We start from the raw sequence: 21902 nt of genomic DNA on the forward strand, positions 1-21902 counted from the left end.
GTAAGGCTAAACTAGCGTACCCATTGTGACATGATTATTAAATGTTCACAAACCTGGTCCTGTGACAGCAAATTATTTGGTTTTTCTGATCAAAAAGCATACTCTTATGAACTGTGAGAAATACTGCTTATACCCACTGTGGTGCAGAGAAGCTAAGGAATCTGCCCAGGTTTCTCCGCTACCTGCCTCTGTGGAGACTGGAGTTCAACCCAATCACATAGCTCCAGACGCCACATGTCTCGTCCTGTGTTTACTCTTAATAAGCACTCTATACACCTCTTCCTAGACACCATTTTTATTTTACTGTTTGTCTTTATATTATATAGCATTCTGTAGATACATTAACTGAGATATGCAGGGATTCCCTTAAAAAATACTCACAAGAATAAGCCTTATAAATCCAAGCTGCCTATCACATTGTAGTGTTATTACTTCCTTCTTAGCTACATGCTGACTTGCTAAGCATGTACATACTGATCCCAAAATAATCTACAGGGAACTGGAAAGTAAAAATAAAAAGTACCTTCTAACATGGATAGCAACATGACAACCATATCCTTCTGAAGATCCATTAATTCTTTTAACAGCTCAATTTGACTTGAATCCTGAAAATATTAACATATTGCATTAGAGATAATATGAAAAAGCATGCAAAAAGAACATATTAATTTTCACAAAAGGATACACTTCAGCCAATAGCAAGCACTTTGAAGTATTTCAGAACTAAAGGAGGACCAAATATAGGAAGTTATGAAAAGTAGATATGCTTCAGAATTAAAGATGTTTACTACTGATTTCAGCTCCCATTCATTTTCTGTAAGGGCAATATGTTGGGTAACAAGAGTGGGAGAACTCAAGGAGCTGTGGGTTCCCAGTGCCAGGAAAGACTCAGGCGTGCCGCGCATGGGACGTCTTTCTTTTACTTGTAAAGACTGCATTCTTTTCCCTTATTAACTTCTTACATGAAGTTGTTACATGTTATGCAAAAACTGACTTATGCTTGAAAAGACAGACATGAGATAAACTTAACTTACATAAATCCAACCAAAATGTACACACGTACCACCTATACTAATACTGTCCAACATAATTTTTTTAAAAAATTTAACTAATTTATTAATACTTTAGATTCTAAGGATCACAGAAAATGCATGAGAATTACTACAATTCTTACATTAATGTTATATTAATATAAGGAGAACAGAATAAATGTAGTTCATAGATACAATAATTTTTTCCACAAAGAAACCTTTTATTTAAGGAATACAAACTTTATGCATTTCATAAGTACAGTTTTAGGAGTATAGTTATTCTTCCTACCATACCCGCCTTCTGACCCACACTCCCATCCCTCTTCCTCCTCCTTTTTCCATTCCCAGTCCCATTCTCCACTAAGATCCATTTTTGATTAACTTTATACACAGAAGACCAACTCTATACTAAGTAGAGTGCAAAAAGGGTTTTTGCATGAAAAAAAAGAAACCTGTTCCTCAATAGTCAAGATAAGGGCTATTCAAAAGTCCTCACATCTTGAAGTTAATTTCATTTTTAAATTTAATTAACTTTAAAGTTATCAACCAAAGTCATCAAGCTTTCCATTATTTTTTGATAAAATTTTTTGTTTCTTTTTTTTTAATTTTGATATTTTTCCATGAAAAAATTCCTTTATGTGCATGGATAGTGTTTAAGTATCTCCATGCTTAGATCCAGTGCCTGGAAGTGTTGACTATAGTTATATCTACATAACAATCTTATCATTTTTTCTTAAGATTTATTTACTTTAAAGTCAGAGTTACAGAGACAGAGGAAGAGAGAGAGAGAGAGAGATCTTCCATCTGATGGTTCACTCTCCAAGTACTAGGAGAGCCGGGGCTGGGCCAGGCTGAAGCCAAGAGCCAGGAACCAGGAGCTTCTGGATCTCCCATATGAATGGCAGGGACCCACAAATTTGGGCCATCTTTGTTGCTTTCCTCAGGCCATTAGCAGAGAGCTGGATCAGAAGTGTAGCAGCTGGGACATAAACTGTCACCCATATAGGGTGCTGGCATGCATATAGGTGGTGGCTTAACATGCTATGCCACAATGATGACCCCAAATTTTCTCTTTTCATTAAAATTTTTTTCTTTTTTAAAATGTTCATGACCTTAGTTCTTTGGATTTTTGCTATATATGAACTGTAGACACTGCTGGAGGGGATAGGATGTTTTTTTTTCCAAACAGCCATGACCTGAAAAGCTGCTAGATGTATCACAAGATGTTAATAACATCATGGAAACATATCTGGATGATAAGTCTGTTGTGAGTGCATAAATCGGATTCATGTTGATGTCCTTGAGTTACCAAAATGTCATTAATGGGATCTGTGTTGTGGTGCAGTGGGCTGAGCTGCCACCTGTGATGCTGGCATCCCATATGAGCATTGGTTCAAGTCCTGACTACGCTACTTCTGATCCAGCTTCCTGCTAATGCACCTGGGAAGGCAGAGGAAAGATGGCCCAAGCACCCATGTGGGAGACCCAGATGGAGTTCAAGACTCCTGGCCTCAGTCTGGCCCAGCTGGAGCTAATGCAGCCATTTAGGGAGTTAATCAGCAGATGGAAGACTCTCTCTCTCATTCTTTGTCTCTCTCTCTCTCCTTTTCTCACTGTAACCCTGCTTTTCAATAAATAAAAATAAATCTCCAAAAATGTTTACATGGGAAAACAATGATATTCCCGCATTTGGCTGATGTCACCAGGAACCAGATAATGACAAAGATCCTCTTCACGATCTAACTCTAGCCAGGATCCTCTGAGCCCTCCTCTGGACCAGGCTTTAACTTTGACCTCCAAAGACTTGAACAAACATAGCTTTGACTGCTCAGGAATACATCTCCTAGGATGAGGCCAGCTTCATTTAAAGAGCCTGCCTATGAAAGGATGACAAAAAGGTTACTGTTACAGGTAACACCTGAGGACAGGGTCTCTGTCTCCAAGTCTTTGGGGAAGGACAGAATCCCGACTTCCAACATTGCCAGCAAGCAGACATAGCTGGCCTACCCACATTTGTACCCACCAGTTCTGACAAATATTTATGCCCTGACAGTTATGTCAGATCTCAGATATACCATCAAAATTCAGCACACATTCACTCAATTTATGCTGAAAGCTTTTCTTTTCATGTATCTTTTAGTTTCAAATCAAATAAATGTAGAAGTGAGAAAATTACACACTGGCATTTTCAATAGTCATCTCCAAATTAATATTAAAGCATGATGGAAAATCTAATTATTCCATGTTTGCTTTTCCTTATAGCTATTATTTTCTGTTTGACTTTCATGAAGTTGAACTTCCTCAAGTGTCATCTACTGGCAAAAGCTGCTTATTTATAACCCTGTAAGAATTGTCTCTCTTTAGTAAGAGATTTCCTAACAGGTTACAAATCCTTTTTCAATGATCTGTAATGGAGAGGAACATGCCAGTGAACAATGCTAGGAAGTAGATCGATGAGGACTGTGCCATGTCCAATGTTTAGGGGCTTCATATTCAATTCCTTAATACCATTTGCTCTCCAATTTGAATGAGAAGTCTCTACTCCCAGTTTGCACAGAAGTCTTTTTTTATTAAAAAAATTTTATTAAAATGTTTTATGTTTAAAGTAGAGCAAAACAAAACCAAGGATGTGTCTAAATAGAAGAAAGCATGCTAAATTTTCTGGTGTTTCTCGTGTCTGGTTTGTTGGTTAGGACTGTGGAAGGAAGTTCCTTTACCTGAGACAGCTTCATTTGCATGTGGGCAAACACATGAAGAAAACCCACCACTGCATCCCATAGCCTGCTGTGTGCCAGACTCTGCTGATTCCCAGTGCAAGGGCCCTGGAGCACAAACAGAAAAACAGCAGTCATTCCTGATTATTTATTTACCAAAATAAACTTTCTAATAACAGAAAAGACATTTACTTAGTATTTTTATTTCTTATGGCCAGCATGTTATCTGAAAAGAAACCACAATGAAAGAAAAATATAAAGTGATAAAAATGCTGTCCTTGAGATAAGCAGGTTCTTCTTAGAATGTTTAAAAAGCTCAAAAAACATTATCAAAGATTTTTATCTTTTGTTTCTGAATAATAAAATACTACCATACACAGTGGTGAACAATTTCATTTTTTTGTATGGCTTTGATCTCTTCCATTTAGAAGAAAGGGTAAGGTCCAGGTATTTTGGCAGTTAAATCAATAACTAGACACTACCTGGTGCTGAAAAAAATTCAAGAATACGCTTAGGATGAGATATGAGTACTTCTTATTGTTGAGTAGTAACCTGGTTAACACATTCATATAGACCACAAATCCTCTTCAACATGTTCTTAATTGTACAACTGTTTACATATGGTATAAACACTCATTTTTAGAAAATACATACTTATTTAAGAGGGAAAGAGGTGAGAAAGTACTCCCATATACTGGTTCACTCCCCAAATGCCCACCATAATGGGGGCTGGGTTGGGCCAAAGTCAGGAACTCATTCTATGTCCCTCATTCTATGTCTATGCCATAGAGTGGCAAGTACACAATTACTTGTCTCCCAGGGTCGGTGTTAGCAGGAGCTGGAGTTAGGAGCCACAGTTGGGTATCAAATCCAGGTATCCCAATATCAGACATGAGTATCAGCTGCTAGGCTAAATGCCTGCCTTGATATTTTTAAAAGATTAATATTAGTCATTATTTTAATGAATCTAAAATCTGGTGAAATCATACACTGGGAGGACACTGGGTTGAAATGACTCTGGTGCTTGGGGTGCCTATGTAATTAAACCAAGAGCCAGATGCCCCAATGTAAACTTAAGTGTACCCAATCTGAAACTGACAAATTATAAATGGCAAATTTACTGATCAGAAATTGACAGTTAATTCCCAACTAGAAACTTCCAACTTAAATAATTTTTTTTCTTGGTCTTGCCTCCAGGAATACCTTAAAAAGTGTCCCTCTCCTGTTTTCCCAAGGGAGGGCTGAATCATTTGTGGTCTAGTGCTGCCTGACTCATGAACAAAATGTTGAAATAAAAGCATTAAAATTTTAATACAGGTGAGTTTATATTTAAGAAACCTTGGTTTGCTTAGCTTACACATCAGAAGTGATCATTATTTTCCATTAGACAGAGCCTGTTGAATATTTTGATGAAGATGGTTTCTATTTTTCTCCCCCCCCCAAAAAAATTCTACATTCATTTGGCTTTGTAAACACACCCACATCAATCATGAAAACAAATAATGGGGATTTTATGCTGCAAGAAAAAAGTACATATAGTTCTTAATTTCTAAAGCATTTGTTCTTTTAGACAATGCTCATAGAAAGTTCAAATCCGGGAGCATATTAAAACATTTCAGATTTTATTCTGAACAAGTGACCAGAAGAAAAGACCCCATTAAAGACAGTGACAAGGTGAGGAAATGGAGCTCTGGTTTGCTTGGGACCCTAAAACTGAGTAACTAAATAAGTTCTAAGGTCACCTGTATTACAAAAGCAAAGTGCTAGATTCCATATATATATATATATATATATATATATATATATATATTTGACAGGCAGAGTGGGCAGTGAGAGAGAGAGAGACAGAGAGAAAGGTCTTCCTTTTGCTGTTGGTTTACCCTCCAATGGCCACCGTGGCCAGCATGCTGCGGTCGGCGCACCGCGCTGATCTGAAGGCAGGAGCAAGGTGCTTCTCCTGGTCTCCCATGAGGTGCAGGGCCCAAGCACTTGGGCCATCCTCCACTGCACTCCCTGGCCACAGAAGAGAGCCGGCCTGGAAGAGGGGTGAACGGGATTAGAACCCGGTGTGCCGGCGCCACAAGGTGGAGGATTAGCCTATTGAGCTGTGGCGCCGGCCTAGATTCAATATTGCAAAAAAGAGTGCCTAAAAATAGATCTTTCCACCTTAAGGAGGTAAAGGGATTGAAATGGAAGAGGAAGAGACTTTGGAGAGAGCTCTCCGTGTGTCATGTGTCGGGTGTCACCTTTCTCTCCCCTAATGCAACCAGGTAGCGGTGTGGAGTGAGACAGAAGGCTTCAGGAGAACCACGAGAGAACTCAGCTTGAAGTTGGATCCCACAATGTCTGGTAGGACCAAGTGTGTCAGACCCTGGCTGACATAAAACCTGTGTGTTCTTCTATGGGCTGTGCAGGAAGGAGCCATCCCTGCCCCACCTGAATTCTTGCCCAAGACTGTTTGAAAGGGTAATATGTTTTCAGCATGGGCATGGACTACCAGAAGCATACTATCTGTATGAGCAACCCTAAAATGAGTGGGAAAAGAATCATTTGCAGACACTGGATAAGGAATACAGTAGCATACCACACCAGATTGCTTGATGATTGCATCCTGCATTACAGGTGACCTGAGGGAATATCTTTCCTTCCTTATGCCTCTTCCCCTACACATTTTTTAACCCTGAGAAAGCCTCAGACTAACAAGGAGTGGGAGACAAAAGAGAATTATCTGGGGAAGCTGTAGGGAAGCCCAGGTTGATCTCATTTGTAGGTTATTAAATTCACCTCATTCAATGTACCACATACGGTCGTTTTACAGTTCTCTTGTCTGAATGTACTTTAGATCTGTCTAGCTAACTTTGGTTTCAAAGCAATAGATTTTTAGTGTTTCATTATGGTTTAAAACTAGGGGGCGGCGCTATGGCTTAGCAGGTAAAGCAGCAGTCTGCAGTGCCAGCATCCTATATGGGTGCCAGTTCAAGTCCTGGCTGCTCCACTTGTGTTCCAGCTCTCTGCTATGGCCTGCAAAAGCAGCAGAAGATGGCCCAAGTCCTTGGGCTCCTGCACACACATAGGAAGACCCAGAGGAAGCTCCTGGCTCCTGGCCTCAGAATGGTGTAGCTCTGGCCTTTGCAACCAATTGGGGAGTGAACCAGCAGATGGAAGCCCCCCACCCTGCGCCTGCCTCTCCTTCTCTCTCTGTGTAATTCTGACTTTCAAATGAATGAATGAATGAATGAATAAGTAAATAAATATTAAAAATAAAATACCAGCATCATACAGCTTAAATAGCAGGCAGGATGAAAAGTGCAGAAGGCTATTAGATAAATACTAGAGTATCATTTTGAAGAAAATAAACGATTTTTCTACAAGTCAGAAATAATTTTCTCCATCTTTGTTAAGGTTTTAATCAAAAGCATAAGTATTATATTACAGAAGGTTAAGATTTTCTGCAATCCACAGGCAGTCAAGAGTTTTTTGGGCTACCCGTATGTAACAGAGTTCAAATCCAAAGGCCAATGTACCCATTTCCCTTTGTCAAGCAAAAATTCCAGAAAGCCATTGTTTCAGATTCAACATCAGGACATAGACTGGTGGAAAAAATCAAACCAGAATCACTCACTTATGCTGATGGTTTCACATCACCAGGATGATACTAAGCTGTTTATCTGTTTTCAAGAAATAAGATTAGAGGCATTTCCCAAACAGGCCAGTTTCAATTGGCACAATACTGAAGTTCTCTCTGCCTTAAGAACACAGAGAAAGAGGCTGGCATTGTGGTGTAGCTGGTAAAGCTGCAATCTGAGATGCCAGTATCCCATTTGCTAGCATGTGTCCAGACTGCTCTACTGATGATCTAGTTCCCTACTAATGCTCCTGGGAAAAGCAGCGGAAATGGCCCAAGTGTTTGGGTCCCTGCCACCTATGTAGAAGACATGGATGAAGCTCCCGGCTCCTGGCTTTGGTCTGCTCCAGCTCCAGCCATGGAGCCCATCTGGATAGAGAACCAGTGAACGGAAGATTTCTCTCTTTCCCTCCCTTTCTCTCTGTAACTCTGACTTTCAAAATAAATAAATAATTTTTAAAAGAACGTGGAAAAGGTAAACTTAAGTAGGTAATGAATTATTTTGTTTTTGTTGTTCTGTCTCTCTGTTACTGCCTTACAAAGAAAGGAATTTTGAAATGATCAACCCACTTTTTTTTTCTTTGTTTCTGCTTTCTTTTTGTTTTTGTTTTGCTGGTTATAAGGGGAAAAGAAGATATTATAAAACATTTTAAAAACTGGAGGTTAAGACTTGAAGGTTAGCCTAAAGAGAATCAATGTGAAACAGGGGAAGGGGTATATTCTCTATAGTATTTAGAATTTTATCTTTAACACACACACATACATGCACACACAAGTACTAATTGAGTTTTTTGAACACTATTCTTTTTCATATTAAGTTTTTATGAAACTTCATCCTCACTTTGGCATAAACAGTGGTTTAATATCCCACCTTCTACCTGTCCCTCAATTCATCTCTACCTTTTTTATTTCCTTAAAACTTATTGACTCCAGTCACTGTGCACTTACTCCTCATGTAGGATCTCTGTCCTTAATGTGTTGTTCAATGTGAATTAATGCTATAACTATTACTCAAACAGTATTTTACACTTTGTGTTTCTGTGTGGGTGCAAACTGTTGAAATCTTAATATATACTAAATTGATCTGTATATAAAGATAATTGAAAATGAATCTTGAAGTGAATGGAGTGGGAGAGGGAGCGGGAGATGGGAGGGTTGCGGGTGGGAAGGAAGTTTTGGGGGGCAAAAAGTCATTGTAATCCATAAGCTGTACTTGGAAATTTATATTTATTAAATAAAAGTTAAAAAAACTTATTGACTACATAATAAATCTACTAGCAGCTGAACATACAATATCAAGGTTAATACCTCCAATAAGTTAATGATATATCATTTTCCCAAATGATAAATCAGTTTCGTTGTACAGAAATTCACATTTCAATGCAATATTTTAGTCGTAGTCATTGGTAAAGAAGCCAAGAAGGGCTCAGTGGGAGACAGACAATAATTTCGATATATGGCATTTTCCTCTGGAGTTCAATGCAACAAGTTGACTCTTTTTTTTTCTTGCTTTTCTTTCATCAAATACAGAAATGCTTAAACATTTACCTGAATATATTCAGTAAGAGTGTTAAAGACTTGTTTTGCTACTTGTATAGCTTTGGAGAAATTTCGTTGTCCTTGTTCATCAATAACATCTTTCCCAGAGTAATACCAATAGAAATCACTAATAGATTCCTGAAAAAGACATGATATTATTAAGCATTATAAAGTTATCATTAACCTTACTAATATTGGACTTTTAGAAAAAAAACAATTTTTCAAAATAATAAAGCAGCAAGCAAAAATATTTTTGACATTGAAACCATGCTACAATTATTTTCCTAACCATATAATATGGCAACTGTATCCACAGATACAAATAATAACTAAAGGGAAGACAAAAAGCAAAATTTTAGCTTTAAAAATTACTTTGTTGGGACCGGCACTATGGTGTAGCAGATTAAAGTCCTGGCCTGCTGCACCAGCATCCCATATGGGTGGTGGTTCGAGACCCAGCTGCTCCACTTCCAATCCAGCTCTCTGCTATGGCCTGGAAAAGCAGTAGAAGATGGCCCAAGTCCCTGGGCCTCTGCACCCACGTGGGAGACCCAGAAGAAGCTCCAGGCTCCTGGCTTCAGATCAGCTCATCTCTGTCCACTGCAGTCATTTGGGGAGTGTTCCAGTGGATGTAAGACCTCTCGCTCTCTCTTTCAAATAAATAAAATAAATCTTAAAAATAAATAAAAATTACTTTTTCTCTGATCACTTGAACTTCAAAAACAGGATCATTAATAAATGTGTATTTATCCATTGGGTAACATTCAGCAATCATTACAGAAATCATAGGATGGTAATTTTGGGGGGTTAAAGACATTTGGTTTCCTTTTCTCCAATAAAATCAATAACCTTTCCTCAGTGAGAATTCTAGGATGATCCTTGTTTTTATAGCTGCCTATGAGGAAATTAGTTGTACTAATAAATAATAACAATTGTAACAAATGTCAAAATAAGATTGATCTTCATAGATAGGATGTTCTTAACAAGGAGTTACATGTGCAGGAGCTCTAGTTGATTAAGTGAATAATATAGTTCAGAATATGAAAAATTGAGTTTTGACATAAGAATTAAAATTCATAAATAAACTTTCAATAAAGCTTCTTTATGTGGTCCTTTTAAGTAAAAAAAAAATGGATGGTATGCCCCAATATACTAATAAATTGAGAAAAAAGCTGAGAATTTGAATTTCCAGTTTTTAAAAAAAAGTGTCTCTGAGTCCTCTAATAAATAAAATGAGGGAGAAAAAAGTTGGATAGGGCTCTCATTACTTAAGAGGTCTATAACTTTATCTTCTATCTAAGATATCAAATATAATTATGATGTCAGGGAGATTTTTAATCCAAGGCATTAAGTTAAACATTAAAACTAATGCAAATATTAGAACAGCTAAAAAGAATTAACCTCAGGCTATCAAATTTAAGTATCTGGTAGTAGCTGGAAAGCCTTTCTTTCCTATTCCTAAGGATGCCTCAAATAATTTTCCCCAACTTATCTATCAGTTTTAGAAGGAACAGAACATAAAAGTGATTTACAAAATGAAAGTGAATTGAAAATACCATGAAGCAAAAAAATAGAGGAAGAACATCCCAATATATAGTACGAAATAAAGAACAATGTAGGTAGCAGGATCAGAGAAAGAGACAGCACACTTAAACATTGCAATTTAACAACTCTCATATTAACAAACTAACCAATGCTTTCATTTGTCACTAACATGTAAGGCAACACACCTGAACTCTTAGTAGGTAGTCTACAGTAGAGATGATAATGTTGACAGTTGTATTGTTACCAGTCTGAGTTCTCAGATAATTCTGAAAATCTATAAGATAAAAAAGTTATTAAAGGTCATTCAAAATTTAAAATGAGTTGTGTTATCCAAATAGCTCTGAAGGCAAATGATACTTTTGATTTTGTTTATAGGAAAATCACTATGGTAACAAGTAGTTTTATCTGACAGTTTTAATATGAAATAATTTATATTTTCCATAAAAAGCAAGTAACCACCATACCTAGGTGCTTCAGCTGAGCAATAATCAATTGTTATCTACAGTGTTGCTAACAGCTGTTCCCTTTGTCCAAGTTATCTATAGTTTTGGGCAAGTGAATCACTAAAAAAGGATTTCCATCTTTGAAAGTTTAGTAATGAAATTACTTAATCAGCAATTATCTATTCCTAAATACTGAGCAAAGTGTTAGAGAAACAAAGATAAAATTAAACATAATTCTTGGGTCTGGCGCTGTGCCATAGTGGGTAAAGCCGCCGCCTGCAGTGTGGCATCCCATATAGGCGCTGGTTTGAGTCCTGGCTGCTCCACTTCCAATCCAGCTCTCTACTGTGGCCTGGGAAAGCAATAGAAGATAGCCCAGGTGCTTGGGCCCCTGCACCCATGTGGGAGACCTGGAAGAAGCTCCTGGCTCCTGGCTCCTGGCTTCAGATGGGCACAGCTCTGGCCATTGAGGCTAACTGGGGAGTGAACCAGTAGATGAAAGCCCTCTTTCTATCTCTCTGCCTCTCCTTCTCTCTCTGTGTAACTCTTTCAAATAAATAAATAAATCTTTAAAAGAATTAAACATAATTCCTGCCTTTATGGGGCCACAATTCTGATAGAGAACAAGAAATATAAAGGACTCACAGAAATATATTACATAATTCAATGATATATTACCAAGGTAGAGATACAATACAGAAGAAATAAACCTATATAAACAGCTATTAAATTCATACTTTTTGCTTCCTGTCATCTGTCTTTTCTAACATAAAAATAACTGCTAGGAATCAAGGAAATGACTATTCAAGGACTCTGAAAGTAGCAAAGAAATATATATAATATCACAATGCCAATACATACATATTAATTCTCAAGAACTACTGGTTGATTCAAAAATTTGGAATTAACAGATCTTTTCTATTATTGAGCAAAATACTTAAACACAAACCTGAGTTGTGTCCCTCACAGAGTAGTTGCAAGAATCGGAACAGGTCACAGGTGAACTCGTCATCCTGTAGAACCTTTTCACCTGTGGGAAGTCCAAAGGGATGAAATCTTACCAACAACCCCAGCCTGGCCCTCCCTTTTGATCCCCACCTCCATACAGCTTGCATGTTGGTCTAGCATTGTTATGAACCCAAAACAGTCACAACTCATAGCCATTTTTCTATCTGAAGCTCGTTAGATCATGCGCTTGGCAGATAGATGTACATTTTCTTTGTAAGAAAAGAACATTTGAACCTTGAAACTGAGATTTCTCTCTGTTAACAGTAGCAGCATGGGCTTGGCAACATTTTACAGACAACCTGAAGGTTTAAATATTTTTTTTCTTTCCTGTTTTGGAAGATCATATGATCTCCATATCTCTTACAATTGGTAAAGTTAAATTTGCTTTGTTCGCAGGGTATGGCTAAATTATTCAATGGAAAGCATTGGATGTATCCATAAAACAGGACCAAGAATTTTTTTTTATTATTCTTAAATAATAACTGAAGGATTTCTGTGAAAACTGTAAGTCACTAGAAAATATTTAGTAATTCATTTTAATTAACTCTCATCAGCTTGTCTACTGACTGGAAAAGTAGTGACATGACTGACTGGAGCATTATTTCCAGAAGAAGGGGATCTTGGGAAAAGACTTCATTCTCAACACCAAATCAAAACAAAGACTAGTGGCTCATGCTGTAAGAGCTAACTCTGACCAAGAAAAGGTAAAAAGGAGGGAATTGCCCAGTCAGAGCTCACTCTGCATCACCAAAATCTAAAAACACCTGTGGAGCAATGGTGAAGCTCAGATAGTTCACCTAGATTTTAATTTCATCACAAGTCACTTTGAAAGCAAAAACACAAGGAAAGAAACAAACACAAAACAGCACCACACAAATGAAACTTGATTTTTAAAAACATAAAGTGTCAGTGGAAAAAAAAAAAGTGAACATTATGAATTTCTGCTCCACAAGCTAAATTTGTCTGGAAAACAAAATGACAGAAAAAAATGTTTAGCCAGTGAATGAATGTACTTATGCATTCTAAAAACAATAACTTTTTCACAGACTGGAAATACTTTGGGCTAGGAAAGAAAACTATGCAATGATACATGTGTTTAACTAAAAATTATGAACGTTCATAATGACGGAGAGCTCATGGACTTACCAGTCCGCAGTCTGTGACTTTCAAAGTGAGAGGCTTCATGTAATGGTAGGGTTAGGAAGCAAAACCATTTTGAAAACTAATATAAACATTAAAAAAAGTACATAAAATCACTGCACTCATTTCCCTGTTAGCCCACAAGATATGATCTTTGGCGACCAAGCTAAAATCACCAAGTATACAAATCAGATGTGGCAAGTGTAAGGGTCAAAGGCACACTGTCTCCATAAATGGCTGATAAGTCCACTCCTCAATGTTCAATTTCATGACAAGATAGGTAAGAAAGGGAGAACAGTTTAAGCTAACAAGTAAAATTCTTCATTGATGACATCAAGCATCATTTTTATGAGTTTCTTTAGTTAAAAGAGCTTTAAAATGATATTTGAATCAAGATATCAATAGTAATATTTATTGATTCTTTAATTGGAAGGCCATCTGCAATATCATTTTTTTGCAGAAAATCAAATCAATAAACCATGTATACATTTTCAATGTTCATATATTCAATGTGAAATAATCTTTACTAAAGTATTCAGAAAAATTGACATTGAAATAATTATCATGCAATCTACCTGTGTACCTAAAAATGTTGTGTGCAAAGCATATGATTTATAACATAAGGTTTCATTTTTGGCTAGCATGCAGAGAATTTCTTGACTGTAAACCCAAGCACATACAAGTAACTTCACTTATGTAAAGACACACTGCACATAGCAGAACAGAGAGGGGCTGGAGGGAGGGGTACAGTTCAGATCTTCATTTACCACCAGGTGATCCTGATATAACCTGAGGTGCTACTGCTTAATAAATACAGTCCTATCAGATTAAAATGCTGCCATTTCCCATGCTGCAAGTAAGTGATATAGTAACAGAGATGGATGATGGCTTTATGTCTGCAGAAGGTACAGGATCAACGGTCTATTTTGATGTATGCAAAAGAAATTCCATTGTATGATGGAAACTAAGATTAGTAACAACAAAATGGAGTAACATGTAGTTGAAAGTGCTCTTACATTCTTCAAATATTAATTGTAATAGCTGCATGAGGACTCAGAATAAATATAGTGAGGAGCATTTTTTTGGTTTCATTTTTTAAGGGACTTCGGGTTTCTAATACTGTAGTAAAGGGAGAGTTATTTCACTATTGTTGCTGCTGCTAGATTGGTTCTCACATATAAAATGAGGATAAAATATCCTCATAAAATGTATCTTCCATATCACTGGTTCTTCATAATCTGTAGTCATTTTTACAAATCGTGAAATGGCTTAACATATTAGGAGTAATGGCAAGAAGACTAAATAAAGATGGGCACAATATGACTAGCTGATGAATGTAGTTATTTGTAGGGTTTTTTTGTTTTTGTTTTTTGTTTTTTTTTTTTTTTTTTTTGACAGGCAGAGTGGACAGTAAGAGAAAGAGACAGAGAGAAAGGTCTTCCTTTGCCATTGGTTCACCCTCCAATGGCCACCATGGCCAGCGTGCTGCGGCTGGTGCACCGCGCTGATCCGAAGCCAGGAGCCAGGTGCTTCTCCTGGTCTCCCACGGGGTACAGGGCCCAAGCACTTGGGCCATCCTCCACTGCACTCCCGGGCCACAGCAGAGAGCTGGCCTGGAAGAGGGGCAACCTGGACAGAATCCGGCACCCCGACCGGGACTAAAACCTGGTGTGCCGGCGCCGCTAGGCGGAGCATTAGCCTATTGAGCCGCGGTGCTAGCCCAAATGTAGTTATTTGAATACATGCATTATTTGTGTTTATATTTTCCAAAAACCATCAATTTTAATGGACCAACGTGGTCTCAAAATTCTACATTCTCACATTGTAATAAAACTAGGAAGAATTTGTTTATTCAACCTAAGGGTGGAACAGTAAATTGTATTTTAGAGAACTAACAGAGCTAACATACTTTTAAAGGCCACCATTCTATTCATAATTGGCTTATCCAATTGATTAGATGAATACAAGATCTGCTTAAATAAAACAACTGTGCATGTGTGAATGTATGTGTATATGTCTAGTGACACTCTAAAATGTCTATGGACATCCCTCGAAATTCTCAGCCTATTTTCCAGAGAAATCTTGGTGCAATTGTTCATAATTATTCATAATTTACAATGATTAATAAATTAATAAAAATTAATGGAATAATTTAAAATACAGAGTATGTATATAAAATAATTGAATCAGGATAAATAGATTCCAGAACACTAACGTCTTCATTGTTACAAGGCCTTGTCATGTCAGTAATTCTAATAACACAAATATAAAAGGGTGAGCAGCATGAAATTTAACACTGGCCAAATCAAAAGAGTACCTATCATCTAATGCTCAATGTAACTCAAAAGTACCCTCTGCCAGAAAAGAAATCATTCTGATTACTGATCTTTAGATTTTATTTATTTTGTACAATGACAAAAATTAAGAATTAATCTTAAAGATATTTTAGCTAGCAAAATGTCAGATATTTTATTCCATGTTGGTAATTTAGTGTCACTGCTTAAACTGGCTTAGATATAGCTTCTTCAATTACATTACAATTCAACTAACAAAAAAATAAATTTTTAAAGTGAATTTACACTTCACATTTGGTTACTGACTACAATGTGCTAGGCATTGTACTAGACATTGTATCTCAAGATTTCATTTCAGGTTTATAATTTATAAATTAGGCAAATATAATCCCATTTTGTGGTTCAGTAAACCAATGGGAAATTAATTCAAATAATGCCATACAGCTTTTAACTAATAAAAGATTTAACTTTAATAAACTTCAGTAAAAACTCATTAAATATGTTTGCCCTCTGCCAGTTTGTGAGGTGGGACAGTCTCTAACCTGCAGAAGTTCACAGACTAATGTAAGAAACAAGTAATAAAAAAGATAATTTTAGTATCATACAGCCTTTCTGAATTCTATACGCTATATTTTCTAAACTTTGTAAAATCAGCATCAGTACCTAATAAAATCTTCAACTAACAACCATGGCACATACTATGTGTTATTTAAATCATGAATTGAAACTTATTTTCATCAATTTTAGGATCCAAGAAAAACTTTCTATATATATGACACAGAAATTCAATTCACATTTCTTAGTTTCCTCATTGATATGGGGATTAATAAACTCCTTGCTATTGAGAGAATCAAACTTGTTCAAGCAAGTAAATGTGCTTTGAAGTCTGCAAAGCACAAAAATGAAAATAGAGAGTATCAATGTCCTAAAATCATAGATCAAATATCTCAAAATATCCAAAATACAGAATTTTAATAGGCTATGGGTATGATAATTGTTAAATTCCACTGAGTGCATTTATTTAAATTTAATTAACAACCTGACACCATTATATATTTTCAGATCCTGAGATTATAAAAATAACCACAATGCAAAATACATTAGGAATGTACTAAGAGTAACAGAAAGAAAGTATATCAAAGACTTAAACAGATTAAAATAGCTGTGGAGGGGGAATCCCTCTGATTTTTAAATATTATTTGCAGATTATTTTTCTTATAGTCTAAGCCTCTCAGCTCATATTTCTCTTATTGAAATCCTTACTGTCCTTCCTCCATTCCATTCATCAATGTCTTAACTGAACACTGTGCCTTTTACACTGTGATACCCCTCTTAGACATTGTTATCTGTCATTTTTCAAAAGTATCAATCTAGTTATAATACCCCACTGATAAACAGATGAGTTCCTTTAGCTGTAATCAAGAGCAGTCTACCCTGAAGAATCTCCTACAATGTATCTTAGACATATCTCAGAGCTCCCCTAGCGCCATGCAGGAAGTGGTACTGGTCACATTCAGTAGAGGTCTCAGTCTGTGGGATAGCAGCATTACTGAGCAGTGAGTAACGTGCACACTCTCATGTTAATGTACTGTATCAGTAGTACTGCTTGACGGATCAATTTTAGGAATTTAATTCCAGGTGGATCATTTAACACTATACATAAAATTACCTATTTAATAGCCCTAAATGGCCTGGGAGGAAAAAAGGCACAAACTCCTTGATACAGCCTAAAAAATCCTTTAGAATCTCCTATACACTATCTTTTCACTGTCTAGTCTGATCACTTCCCTACAAATGCACCAGGTTCCTTCCTGCCCTCTGGCCCGTGTTATACCTTAAACTTTGCATACCTCCCCAACCACCCCCCCACCCCCCCCAACCACCCCCCCCACCCCCCACCCCCGCTGCCCCACACTGGGATGTTTTTCCCTTCCTATCCACCAGAGGGACTCCTACTTCAGGGCAAATATTACTTCTATTGTGATGCATCCCCCTACATCCCTGGAAGCATATACTTCAATTAAGTTCATCTGCACAAACAGAACATTGTTCTAATGTTAGCTGCTTACAAGCAGATCTATACATTACTGAGCTCCTATGATCTCCAATGCCTAGGACACCATCCAGCACACAATAGCCACTTAAATTTGAGTATTCAAAATTTAAAAGTGTGCGAAGATGTTAAAAAAACTTATTTGATGCCATGAACCAACACCACAGGCTTTCCATGAGGAGTGGGTTTACTCATAGGAATGCAGATTAATGTGGGCAGAATACGAGACTACATTCCAGAAAATATTTTGAAAATCTTGGGTGAGAGGCAGAAAATAAAAAATTAAGCAGCAAAAACTAGTAAAGAGAGAAAAGTTAGGGTAGCTAATTCTTAAAGATCAATTTAATTCCTTTGCTTAATTTATTAAAATGAATCTTTATTACTTCAATTTCACAGAAATTTGATGAGGTCACCATAAATATATTAGTAAGAACATCAATACAACATATTATCAGTCACGGATGGAAACTTGGAGAAAGATAATTGGTAGTTAATGTTTTAGAAAAAGAGCTTTAAATAAAGTCATTTCTAAGAAACGAGATGGACTTTGAAACTTCACATTACCTATAAAATCGAAGACCACCACACAATGATCAAAAATAAAATGCAGTATATTCTGCCATATTTCAGGAACTTTCAAAAAAATGAAAATTGCACTTTCAAGCCCATAATGATTTGATAATGAGATTAAATGGTTCTGATAAAAAAATCAAAATCTAAGGATGGGATGAAATTTTGAATATTCATATATAGATTTTTGCTTTTGAACTTCACTATTCTATTAAAAGAAAACACATGTGAATATAAAATATACAGAAAGGACAACATTGAGCACATCACAAATCCACCAAACACATCTGCTAAAGTTTTTTATTTGCTTGCTTTGTTTTAAGTGAGTAGGAGGGCCAAGCTTTTGCAAAAATGGGGGAGATTTAGTAAGGACAGGTAGGAATACAGGGCAAGTGTACATATTAAAGGTAATAGAAAAAAGAATGTCATAATTAGTCTGAAACCTTTCTATACAAATTGTCAAGAAACACATAGTTTCTAATGGTATCTTAATACCACAAAAGAAATAACTGTGAAAAATTAAAAGATTCTGAGATTTCAATAATAATTAATAAATTTGGCAATAGATTGATATTCTAAAGGAGAGAAAAGAACAGTAAAGGGCAAAAATGTACAAACTACAACATTGGACACACACACAAAAAAAACCCTGAAAAATATGAAAAGATAGGGGTAAAGCGATTTGGCTCCTGGGCTCTCTAAAACAAACAGCTGGAGGCAGAATGCCTGCACTTCTATCTCGGCCCTGTCACTTAGTTATGGGAACCCCGGACAAGCCAAAAGAACCATCCTGTCTCTCAGTTTCCTTACGTATAAAGCTGGGGTCATGACTGCCCCAGCTGGGGGATTGTGTGTTTAGCAAAAAAATTGTATGCTTACGTTTACATTTTGCCCATGGTAATTAATTTATGTATCATCATCAGGAGGGATTTAGCCCAAAAAAGATGGTGGTTCAGGACGGAGAAACTTGAGATTTAGCAGATTATTTTCTCAGTGCTCCCTCAATGCTATCTGGACCTTAATGGCATCCATAACACATTTCAGGTTTTTAGTCTTTTTTTATACTTTCCAACAAGGAAGACTGATTTTCCTTCTCTTAGGCAGGCATAAGCTTTTCATAACTTTGGTAGAATCTAAAAGAAAAGAATGTCTTCCTAACCAAAAATTTTAAAATATGCCGAAAGAGACTCAGTATAGTTCTTAAAACAATCTGGGAAATAGTACAATATTAATAATTTTCTCATAATAGGTCTCTTGATTAGGTAATAGCATATATTCAGAAAGTACACAATTTAAACTAGAGAGCCTTGTTGATATACAAGGGTCCTTCCAAAAGTTTGTAGAAAATGGAATTAAAAGTTATGTTTATTTTGATGTAAAGTAATTTGAAATCCATTCAAATGAGACATATGGGGGACTCCACAAGATTCATGAAAATATGTATTATTAAAAAAAACTGCATGGATTTCAATTTTTGAACACAAAAAATTCTTTTAATTCAATTTTCCATGGAATTTTCAAAGTGCCCTTGTATCAGGTGCTATCCAAAAATCTCATCGCTTCTTGGTTACCATTGAAAAGCATGTTTTTAAAAACCACTTTGAAATATTAATGTCACCTTTGTTATGGTATTAGTTTGAAGCATAAATCATTGCTGTTTCTACTGCTCTATGAATTCAGTCTGAATAAAGGAAGTTAGTTTTTTTTTTTTTGCAAAAAAGATTTTTTTTAATCTTGATATTTCCAAAGAAGTAGAGAAAAATCCCTGTAGACCTCCCAGTACTTGGAAGGCAGCTGGCAGAGCACACTCAGGAGGAGTTCAACACATCCTGGTTCTCCTTGGCTCTATCACTGATTTCCTGTGCACCAGTCAGTGCAGCCATAAAGCCACAGTGTGTTCAAGACAGAAACACTACAGGAGACTAGAGTACACATTCTAACATTCATTCATCCACACAACAGTTGCAAACATAGGGCCCATTGGAACATACCTTTAAAGAAAAGAAACACAACAGAACAAATATAAAAACATAAAGGAAGTGCTTGATGCCTCTTTGTAACTAGTATATATATAACTGTACATCCTCATAGAAAGAAAGGGAAAAAAGTAGAAAAGCTAGATATATAAATTTTTTAAAAATAGCAGGATGCATAATGATAGAAATAAAATAGTCTACTTGATAAAACAGTCTACAAAAGGAAAAATGCACATAAACTATCATTATCAAGTCTCTACACAAAGCTAACCACAAATAAAAAGAGCAAATAAATAAGAGGCAGTTCATTTTTAATAATTACCACGCTCATGAGTGATGACTGAGGAAGGGAAGATAGTACATTTACAGTAGTCGAAAGAAAAGGAAATGGGGAAAAAGAAAGAAGTTGAGATTGTGGTTTTGTTTTGCTATTTGTAAGGAAATAAAATACAAAATGTGTTAATCAATTTGGGCAAATATCTTTTTGTGTGTTGAAAAATAATACACAAATTAAACCAATCTCTTACGGAGAGATGTAAATAATTCTCACTTCAGAATGGTTACTCTGACAGTTATTTTGTTTGGGGATGCAAAAACATTACTCCCTTCCATATCTGGCTGACAAAGGATAGGAAGCTGTATAAAATAAACCTGAGTGACTGTGATTTCTTTATAGGAGCTGATATCAATAGTAACCAGGAATTATCAATGGAATTCTGTGTAGAGATGTTGGAACACGATGCAATAACTACAGGGAAAACAAAATTAATTTCGAATTCCAAGACACGGAAGTCAGACTTTGGACAACAAATTCATTCATTTTTCAGCGTTTTACATCTGAACAATGGCCTGGACTCTAAGAGATAGTAGACATAGGCAGATACTATGTGGTCTGAGATTAGCAGTGGCTGTGAGTTCTTCAGATGGGTGCTGAGTTCTAGAGGCCAGAAAACCCAAATTTCTACTGATGCTAGCAATTTTTCTTGAAGGCAGCTAACTCAGCCACCAAATGACCTATATTTGATGATTGGACTTACATATTCAAATGCCAAGTAGAAAATAAAATAATAGAAGAGCCACTTAGTTGTAGCACTATTAGACTGTGGATAGTGATTAACTTTAAAATATAGGAAGAAATATATAGATTTTTTTCCTATTTGTGGGAACAAAATATAAAGAGATAAAGAGATTAATTATAAAATATTTCGGAAAGTAAAAATAGGCTAAAATGACAGATGGGAGACCATTTATTTTCTATATAAGGTTAGTGTTATAAAAGACCCACTGTTCTAAAAGTAACATCTTGACAAGATGACAAGTCCAAACCATGCCACAGATGCAGATAAACACAAAGGTCTTACTAAAATTGAAGTTGTTAAAAAAAAAGACATAAAGCATAAAGAAAAAAAATTTAAAGATTAAACACATTCTTCTTAATAAATATTTCTAAAATGAATGGGCAGCATTGTTTATTTCATTTTCAAATGCATTCCATGCTACACTTTCTAGTTTATACCCACATCTCTTAGCAGAGAGAAAAATTTTAAGATTGCACACATCAGTATTTGGTGGCATGTGCAAATCCAGCAATCAGAATTATTTAAACACAAAAATTACTGTATCTTCTTTCATCAAACAATTGGGACTCAGAGAGATGTATGGATATGTGTGAGAGAGAGCAGAATAATGGTTTTAAAGGGAGAAGTTAATAAGACTAGTGACAGGAAGAGGGGTCTGAAAGAATTACTATCCTAAAGACATAGAATGTGAGAGTCCAAAGGTTTGTTAAAGTGGCTAAAGAAACTCAAACATTGTCTACACGAGTTCATCCATGTGCTTTATGCTTTAGAAATAATTTTCTAATAAGGCATCTTTACCCCCTTATACCTTTACCCTTCAGTAAAAACCAACCAGGGGAGAGGGCACTGACGACAGATTTGGACAAAAACGAGTTAATGACCGAT

At 36.2% G+C, this 21902-nt stretch overlaps 1 protein-coding gene across 1 annotated transcript in view; it reads right to left on the reverse strand.

The window, feature by feature from the left end:
• Nucleotides 1-21902, reverse strand: part of RYR2 (ryanodine receptor 2) — a gene marked incomplete at its 5' end in the record, with an annotated part of 557937 nt that overhangs the window by 43339 nt on the left and 492696 nt on the right. The window contains 5 exon segments of the mRNA NM_001082757.1: nucleotides 524-605; nucleotides 3749-3853; nucleotides 8919-9047; nucleotides 10640-10728; nucleotides 11847-11927. Coding sequence (NP_001076226.1) covers nucleotides 524-605; nucleotides 3749-3853; nucleotides 8919-9047; nucleotides 10640-10728; nucleotides 11847-11927 — 486 coding nt within the window.

Source organism: Oryctolagus cuniculus, chromosome 13 (genome assembly GCF_964237555.1).
Source record: "Oryctolagus cuniculus chromosome 13, mOryCun1.1, whole genome shotgun sequence".
In the NCBI taxonomy this organism is placed as follows: Eukaryota; Metazoa; Chordata; class Mammalia; order Lagomorpha; family Leporidae; genus Oryctolagus; species Oryctolagus cuniculus.